Genomic DNA, 9,601 nt, shown 5'->3' with positions numbered 1-9,601 from the left:
CCCAACACAACACAACAACACGTAATTGTGGTATAAACTCTCACAAGGCAGGGAGAAAAGATCACAGCTTTTAATATTATTTTGGAAAACAAAAAAGGAAAAACAAGTAAAACATTTTATTCATTCATACAAAAACAATAGTATGAAGTCTACCTCACAAAATATCCCCCACTATAGTCAGAAAATTAAAAAGGATGTACATAAAAGAAAAATGAACAAAAAAAAAAACAAAACAAAAAAACAAAAAAAACAACATTTGACCACAAGCCAACATTTCCAATCAGCCCAAAGTCCCTCAGCTCAACATCAGCTCGACGCTCTGATGAACAGTAATAATTGGGATGCACTGGCTACAAAAAGGTGGACAAATCAGAATATCTGATCCGCTCCTATCCATCTTCTGTTCCCCAGCCTTCCCGAACTAAACCCTCACTCCACAATGAACTCAGGGGCTGGAATGGTTTCCATCTGTTCCCTGCTTAGTATGGCCGGTCTCTTCTGTCATCTCTGCGGTCACCTCTGTGGGGAGAAGACAGATGTCCATTAGTGGCTGTAACTTTTCTTGAAAGACCAAGGCTGACTTTGCCCTTCCACTACATCTTCTATTCATTGTGAGGATGAAATATGACAAACTCCCCTCTATCCACCCTTTAAATCTGTAAATGGATAACATTTGCTTTCAGTGAAGAAAGCCAACCTTCTTTTAACAACTCTGTTAGTCCCTCTAAACGTGGCGCATGAATATTAAGCACTTCAAGGTTCAGGTAACTGTTTAACAGAAGCATCCTACAGTCCACCTGGACCTTTAGCTTATTTTAACCCCCCCCCCCAAAAAAAAAGAAAAGAAAAAAGGCCAGAAAATGTCCTGTCAGTAAATGCTTTTGCCAATTTTTCCACAACCTTTGACATCTGGCAGTTTACAGTATGTCGGAGTATTAACGGGTAACAACGAAGGAGCAGCTTCGCCAAATTCCGGTGGAATTGCCACATGCTCAGCCTAAAAGGGTTAAATGGAACTATTAAGTGTTACCACACTTAATAAAATGTTAAATGTTACTGGGGGGGGAAAAAAAAAAAAAAAAAAAACTTTCCAATATACTAAAATTGGTTTCAATGAACAAGGGATGCACTGATTTTTTTTAGTACCACAGATGACAACTGTGTGTAACTGCCTCCATTTCTTTATTTTAGCATTAAAAAAAATAAATAAATAAATAAAAAAAAAAATTCTTGTAGAGATTGGCACGCAGTCCATGATGTTTGTAGTATGAAATAGATACATGTGGCTAACCAAGTCACCAATCTAGGATTTCTTTACTGATCTCATGCAAGCTACACCCTCTGTTGGTCATATAGTCAAAGTACATCAGCATAGACAGATAATAGAGGTGGCTGGGCTGAAGGAGGTTACACTTTCATGTAAAAACAAAGACTTTTTACAAACCTTCCTCCCATCTTGTAGCCACCTCCGAAACCTCCTCCACCACCGCCGCCACCTCCATAGCCGCCACGGTCTCCCCCACGGAAACCACCGCGTCCTCTGAAGCCGCCGCCTCTGTCACCGCCATAACCTCCTCTGCCACCACGGTCTACAGTCAACAACATCAGTTAAACAAGTGGAAGAAATAACAGGGTACAGGTAAGCAGCACTGAAACCAATACTCAAGAAATCACCTCCAAATCCTGCATCTCCAGGTTTCGGTGCGCCACACTTGTTACACTCCTGCCGCCGAGCAAAATTCATGTTGCCACATGAGCTGAATAAAGAGATCAGATGGATATTTTACACACACACACACACACACACTTAACTGGTACTTCACCAGCAAAATTGTGAAATCATCTCATACAAACCTGTTGGGACAGGGCCAGTCACCTCCTTTAATGTCAAAGTTGGGTCCTCCTCCACCACGACCTCTGAAACCTGAAAATAAATAAATCGGCTCAATTTACAAACTGGAGGTTTTTACCTTTTCTTGGTATTTGAGCCTTGGAAAAGCGCCATCACTACACACCTCCCCGACCCCCCCTTCCACCTCCTCTCTGTGTGAATTCAGCTCTGCGAGTGGCAAATGATACTTTGATGGGCTTGCCATTGAAATCTTTTCCTAAAATGAAAAACAGGTTTGAGTGAGAAAACAAGAATTAAATCTTGCTCAGAAATCTGATACATGCAGCAGGGCACTTACCATCAAACCAGTCAATGGCAGCTTTGGCAGAAGGTGGGTCATCAAATGACACCGTAGCTTCTCCCTTTGGCCGCCCAGTCGCCTTGTCAGAGTAAATGTTGATCATTGGCTGGCCGGTCTTCTTGTTCACCTAAAAAGGACAAAAGCATGTCGAATCCTTTGCATTATTCATTTCCAAACCTGCCTGCGACCAAGTTCAAGTTTACTATTTAAATTTGTTATCTAATACTGTTTATTTAGCTGTTTGAATAGCTGACAGCATGACATTGACTTCGCTGTTAGATAATCTGCACTAAAAAGGAATTTGACTATTTCTATACCTTGATGATACCAATTTGCTTGAAGAAGTCCCCAACTTCCTGAACGGTAACATCTTCCCCCAGCCCTTGTACAAAAATGGTGTTGTTGTCAGAGTTGTCCTGTTCTCCAGCTGTGGAGGAGATTAGGAGATGTCAATAATGATATCAGTACTGACTTTATTTTGAAATGATTATACATGGAAATCATGGAGGATTTTGAAATTCTGATATTAAACAATAGAGCCTATAGAAATTTTTTTTATTTGAGCTGCTTAAGCAACCTAAACGTGAACTAAAAATAGACCTCTTGATCGACCTTACCTGGTTCATCCCTTGAGCCGTAGTCTCGAGAGCCTGTAAAACAGAAGAAAGGATGGAAGAGAACACTTAAGACGAGAATCTTAAACTGTCCACACTGTTTCACAGAAATAGTTTACTTCATCCCTACCAATGCATAATGATAGAAAGAAAATTAAACAAAGTCCATGTTTACGGCTCTCTGATGGGTGTTTTCATACCGTTGCACCACGTACCAACACCTTGCAACAAGAACAAAACTGTTCTTTTCTTTTTTGAGCTTACACCAGAAATGAAAACCACCAAAATGTCTCCAGTTTTAGAAAGACTTCCTTCTTCGTCCTGGGAGAACCTCATTTACAATCAGCCCTCGTCTTCATGCAATACCATTATTTTACAACTCAGGCTCCATGTTCTTTACCATATCTGAAGTCATCTATGAGAAATCCTGCTAAGAATAATAGGCCGAGTCCCTTGGGATCTGGATATGAAATTGGTTCACTTTTTATCCCCCTTTTTCTGTTTTGCTAACTCAAGTTCTTTCCTCCCCCACCGACACAGTTCTGATGCTCGTCACTTACCACCGTAATTTTTGTAGCCACCACGGTCACCACCTCTGCAGAGGAAAAATTGGAGATATGATGGCTTTTCCTTTGTCCCAACTGAGAGCTCAAAGCTCCCCTACATCCCCATCAGTATGCACTCCTGCCAGGGTGTGCGACTATGGTGGAAATGTCTCACACGAGGAATGCGTTAGTCTTTGACATTAGAGATCAATGAACAGACGACTAGGCAGCTCTGACTTGACAATCAGGCAGACGGGTGAAGACAGTTATCACATGTCACTGGGTCACCATTTACAAATAAAAATTGGTTTGTTTTTTTAACATGACCAGATTGGATACCAAGCTGAAAACCAGCCTTTTTTTTTTCTTGAAAAAGCCAAATTGATGTGAAGGGGTGCAGTAACTGATATGCAATCGTCCACTGAGTGCATTTATGAGATCCATTAACTGAGGTCCAAGTTTTAGTTCAATCACTCTGAACACCTGTAGTATAAAATGTAGATCCATGTTAACACAATACACATGTTCGCCATTGTCAATTATACAACACTTGAATGAAACCTGTTGAATGTGAAGCAGCTGAAAATGTGTCTCCAGGTCTAAGGGCATCGTTTCAGTGGCATTTCCATAGTTCAGAAACTATTATAAAAAAGGTCCTCAGAGCACAAGAACACACCAAAGGAGATTCTGGCAGTTAAAGTGTCTGGAGATTTAACTTTGATCAAAACATGGAAACACAAAATGTGCAAATAGATGTTGGCATTCAAGTGTTTCTACTGGTCTTACATTAGAAAATGGAGAGAAACCAGAACGAATGTACAGTCGACAGAACATTATGTCAGTGGGTTTCACACGGTTACCTCTGCACCCAGCATGTGGCGCTTCCAAAATACCAAAATCCAGTTTCAAAAATAATGAATAAATAAAATATCAAGATGTAGAATCTCTCCTTATAAGTGAGAAATAATACTTTTGCATGTCCCAAAAGTGGAAAAGGGTCCATTTTTTTAAGTTGTGGAGCGCAAGTTTCTGTGCAAGACATCTTTCTGTACCACATCATTTTTCTTCCTTACAGAATCATCCATTTAGGCGAAAGACTTTTTCTTTCAATACATTAGCGTAGCCTCTGACACAGGGTTTCCTATCTGCTGCTCTTTGGGATATGACGTTTACACAAATGGGTCTCTAGTGCCTTTCAAGGTTCTATACGATGAAATGATCAGTTTGTGTATTTACTTGAGATTTCAAAATTACAATTACAAATGATTCCTAATGATTTACCACAGTCTAAAGTACATGGAAATACCAATCATGTAACGATTTTAAGCAGCATTTCTCTATGTAAAAACCTCCCAAATGGATCAGGGGTTAGATAAAGAAATTCAATGTTCAGGCAACGGGAGCAAAATGCAGAGGGTGGTTGATATTATCTGTAATCTGTGACAAGTTTGGGGAAAAAATAAAATATAAAAATAAGGAACATTGTAACATTTTAGGGGCTCTGGAGCACAAAGCAGATGAGGTGAAAAAAAATAATCATGTGGATGGTTTGTAGTTGACAAATGATAGGGTGAATGACAATGTCTCATTTGACAGTACAGCGGTACCTTGGGGGCAGTGGCACTGTGCAACTTACCCCATACCAGGAGGTCCGCCTCTTCCACCACGGTCGTATCCGCCACGGTCATAACCACCACGATCATAGCCACCACTGCGGTCATAACTACCACGGTCATAGCCGCCACGGCCTCTGCCTCTGAAGCCCCCTCCCTCTGAACGGTCACCTTGGTCACGGCCAAACCTCCCACCCTGACCACCACCTTCACCTGGTAAAAGACGGATTTATTGAGTTAACACACAATTCGGTTTGTTGGAGTGCACATTTGCAGATACTTACAGAACACGTAGGCTGTGCAGTGGTTTAAGATTCAGTTAATCTTACCTTCGCTCCATCTTCCATAGCCACCACCGCTGCTGCCACCTCCTTGGCCTTGGCTACCATATCCCCCAGCACTGCCTTGTCCCTGGCTAGCATAAGAGCCCTGCTGTCCATAGGCATCTCCTCCTTGTCCCTGGCCACCATAGGAACCTTGTTGTCCATATGATGACTTGTCACCATACCTTAAATTAGTTTTATAGAAAAAGTAAGCACAACAGAGGCATGAGATAATCCAAACTAAAAACTCTGAGCTGCTAAGGAAACCTTACTGATTAGTATAGTTACACTTTATTGCACAATTGATTAGTTCATTATTGATTCTTCTGCAAGATACATTTCTTGTGTGATAAAAGATGAGTAACAATATACCTTATAGTTTTGTGTTGTATTTTAACATTCTACTTTGATGATCATTTTATTTTTGTCATAACAATCAAACAAAACATTTAACCAACAAATGTATCAGTTCACCTTCATTCTCAGTTAGTGCCTTACCCAGCTGAGTCCTGTCCGTAATTGTCATAGGTCTGTGGTTGTGACTGGCCATAACCATCTGCTAAAATAAGAAAAGCAAATACCAAAACACTTTTAAAACTTTCAAAGTACACAAAAAAATTAATAAATAAATAAAAAAAATCATATTTTCAGACTAAAAGTAAAAAGTTCTTTGCTTTGGGGAAAAAAAAAAGGGACATTTTCATCAAAAGAAATGTCAAAGAACACATCCAACAGATCAAGTCAATTAACAGGTCTCACCTTGCTGTCCATAGCCGCTATAACTCTGACCCCCATAAGAGCCACCACCGTTTCCTTGTCCAAAACCCTGCAGACCACATCCCATTTAGAAAGTTCAGCATCAAATACACAAGCTGATATGACCTTTGGGAGCTTACAGGAAACAGGTCTTACCTGTCCACTCTGCTGGCCGCCATATGATCCATAGCTACGGACAAAGATCAAAGTTAGTTCAAGGGCTTAAATTAATGAAATGACTGATGTGGCGTTTCCAGACTGAGTGCTTTCCCAAGCAGTTTTGACAACAATGACAATAACTTGTTCTTGTCATCTGACTGCGGACTTAGCAAACAGGAAGTGCTAGACACGTTTTGAATATCAATGTGCACACCGGCAGAGGACACAGACACTAAAGAGCCAAGTACTATGAACGTTACCTTTGTGAACCACCGTATCCCGAATCTGAAACACACACAAAAAAAATTGTTTACTTATTGTTACTATTTAAAGTAAAAAAAGCAGTTTTACCGGAGCAGAGTGTGACTAAGCAGTGGGACAGGCCCGTCCTCACGCCAATGCTGCAAAAATGGCGGTCAATTTTCGCTCGGTTAAGGCTAATTATTGAAACGAAACTAACCACCCTCGCTTGATAAATCCTACCCAAACAACTCCTTGGGAAATTTGATTTCACGAGAACAAGGAAAACCTGCCCCGAAGCTAAATGTATCCACACAGCGGGAAACGCGTATCGTTGTTCTGGGGGAAACAATAGCATCGGTGTAAACAAAGAAGCGTTTAGCCGACAGCTGGAGCTCCGTTAGCGGAGACAAGACGCTGCTTTTTTACCATTAATCCAGACAATCGTTCACTAATGCAGGGGAAAAAACAATTTAAAAAAGGTAGGAGACCGTGAAGTTTAATGTGTATGAAAAACGTTTTACTCAAACATCGGGTAGAGCTAACGAGGCCGTGCTAATGAAAGACGCTCCATGAAATAGACGGAGCCCTTCTTTTGGCCTCGCGGTTAGCAGCTACTTTAGCTCCGATGCTATTTGACCTACTTTTCAGCACTCACACAAAAAAATGACAATGAACAAACACGCGGACTCACCGGTGGCCATTTTGTGACGTTATAGGGAGATAATATATAGAGTTTAAAATGATCAGTGATTCCCGTTGGTTCTGATTAGCTGATAAAATCCCAGGCCAACATGTACGCAGCGGAGAGCAGAGTCCACTTCACTGCGGCACTTCCCCGACGCTGCAGCTTCTTCTGCGGCTTTAACCCCGCTGCTGTCCCGCAGAGGTGATCCGCACTTCCGCCCCCTGCTGGGGAACCTCGTTACTAGTTTTGTTTCCCATGAGTCTGTAGCTATCTGATGTTGTCTTGATGTTGACAATGTAATCTTAAATCAAGATCCTTCTTTTTACCTGTTTTCAGCCAGTTGATCAGTTATTCTGGTCTGGATGTCTCAGTGGAGTAGTTGTTAGCACTGTTTCCGCACACCATGAAGGTTGGGGGTTCAATTCCTGGGCCTTCCAGATAATATGACTTCCTCCCAAAGACATATAGATTTGGGTTAACTGGTGACTTTAAAATTAAATGGTTATTGGTCTCTATATGTTGGCTTCCAAGAAATCACATTACAGATATCTCTGCTCAATGTCTGCTCCAGCAGGCAGTATAGAGAAATATGATCACTTGGTAACAGTAACACTCTATAATTAGTATATATTATAGAGTATATTATTACTCTATAATAATATACTCTATAATATATAAAATCAAATTTTCAGTGATTTAGAAGAGTCAGATAAAAAAAATTATTAATTAAATTAAATGGCAGTCAGTTAATTTGGGAATTTGCTGCTTCATCCCACACAGCAAATATAAAGAGCGATAAAATGACAAAATACACAAGACAAACTGAAAAATAGTAACACGCTTCTAAAAAAAAATTCTACACATAGGAATAATAAACAACAAAGTTTATTTTACAAAACAAGTAAAATGCGTGTAGAGCAATAGTCAAACTTAATGTAAAGATCTGAAAAATGAAATTGCATTATGATTTTGAATAAATAGAATGAAATAAGTTCTCTAATGTATGCAAATGTATTTATAAACCTTCATTATTTATCAAGAAACAACTGCTACTAAAGATACAAACACTTCACCAATGCAGTTGCTTACTATAGGTTTTAATTTAGCAGACATACATTTATTTTCAGCTGTGGATTTGTTTGATTGTTTGGGACAGCAGGGTGATGTATGGGAGACTGAATCAAAGTGAACTACAGCGCAGGTGTTCATAGTGATGAGGACACACGTCAGTCACTGAAACACTGAAGATCACTGTTTCTGGGAAAAAAATGGCGCTCTATGGCACAGAGGAGTAAAATGTATTTGCAGGGCCGTTTCCTGCAAAATACGGACTATGCAAATGCATAGGGCCCCTAAAGCCACTAGGGGGCCCCCAATGATGAATGATCAGGCTCATCTAAGGAGAATTATCATTAGCTGTTGTAACTCACTGTCATTAGAGTGTGCTCAGCGCCCTGCTGGCAAAAGAGTCGTCTCTTGATGTGGTGCTTGTGTGTGTTTCCTTTTGTTTAACCCTTTTAAGTTTAAAAATAAATTTAGACATAATAATAAAATAAACCACAACAACAAGCTGTGGTTTCGCTGTGGATCATCTACAGGATTAGGATTAGGAATCTCTCCACTGTAGTTTGGCAAACTAGGGGTCCCCTAACAGCATCTTATATAAGGCCCCAACAAACATAGAAATGGCCATGTACATAAGCCTTTGGTACACCGAAGTATTCAGCGATTTAAGTCTGTGCACGGGAAGAAAAAAATCACCTGGCTATTGTTCTTATAATATTTTAGAAGTGACATGATGATGTTCCAACCTTCTCTATGACGTCACAGAGGAACGGTCTAGAATTACAGGTGTCAAAGACGGATTCAAACATTCAGCTGAAGTTCAATGAAGGTGAACTGTCCAAACACTCATCACTCCACTTTAGAAGATTAAAAAAATGGAGAAACTGAGAGCCCAGCATTTATATGATGACCTCTGTAGCATCTACCAAGAGGAGATCAGCCACCTCTCCAGAGAGATGGAGGCTCTTCAGCTGAAGAACCACGAGCTGAAACAGCACTACAGAGCTAAAATTGCAGCGGAGAGGAAAGGAAAGGAGGTCCTTTCCTTGAAGTTGGTGGAACTTCAGAATGAGCTTCAGAGAAGTTGTGCCATGGCCGAGGAGAGGAGAGAGGAGAAAATAGAGGTTTCTCCAATTGTACATGGTCTTCAACAACCCGAAGAAGCCAAAAGGCAGCATTCAGATGAAAAGCTGACGCTCAATGAAGCCAAACAACAGCTGAAGGATCTCAACCAGCAGCTCCAGAGAGAAAAGCACTTGAGGATGCAGGTGAAAGCAGACAAATTGGAGGCTGTGGAGATCTCAGAAGCTCTCTTCAAAACTGTTGAACATGTACAAAAGGCTTATGAGGAGTGTTCAGCTGAGCTCACATCAGAGAAAAGCAAACACAATCAACTTCAGTGTAAA

At 40.6% G+C, this 9,601-nt stretch overlaps 1 protein-coding gene across 3 annotated transcripts; it reads right to left on the bottom strand.

Annotated features, from left to right (window-relative positions):
• Window positions 1-54: 54 nt before the first annotated feature.
• On the bottom strand, window positions 55-7,299 carry taf15 (TAF15 RNA polymerase II, TATA box binding protein (TBP)-associated factor). 3 transcript variants are annotated; one of them, XM_029517330.1, is made up of 16 exons: window positions 7,137-7,299; window positions 6,463-6,487; window positions 6,200-6,233; window positions 6,047-6,113; window positions 5,786-5,846; window positions 5,294-5,472; window positions 4,988-5,177; window positions 3,367-3,401; window positions 2,810-2,842; window positions 2,510-2,619; window positions 2,190-2,319; window positions 2,016-2,108; window positions 1,855-1,924; window positions 1,675-1,757; window positions 1,445-1,589; window positions 55-519 (listed from the first exon to the last, which is right to left on the bottom strand). In XM_029517330.1, exons 1-16 carry the CDS (start codon window positions 7,144-7,146, stop codon window positions 480-482), a joined length of 1,305 nt encoding a protein of 434 aa, XP_029373190.1. In that variant the 5' UTR covers window positions 7,147-7,299; the 3' UTR covers window positions 55-479. The 3 variants fall into 3 exon arrangements, with proteins under 3 accessions (XP_029373190.1, XP_029373193.1, XP_029373191.1); XM_029517333.1 differs by having other exon boundaries at window positions 2,025-2,108; XM_029517331.1 differs by having other exon boundaries at window positions 5,786-5,843.
• Between the last annotated feature and the right edge of the window lie 2,302 nt (window positions 7,300-9,601).

Source organism: Echeneis naucrates, chromosome 13 (assembly GCF_900963305.1).
Source record: "Echeneis naucrates chromosome 13, fEcheNa1.1, whole genome shotgun sequence".
NCBI classification, from domain to species: domain Eukaryota; kingdom Metazoa; phylum Chordata; class Actinopteri; order Carangiformes; family Echeneidae; genus Echeneis; species Echeneis naucrates.
This window is presented reverse-complemented; position numbering and strand designations above follow the sequence as displayed.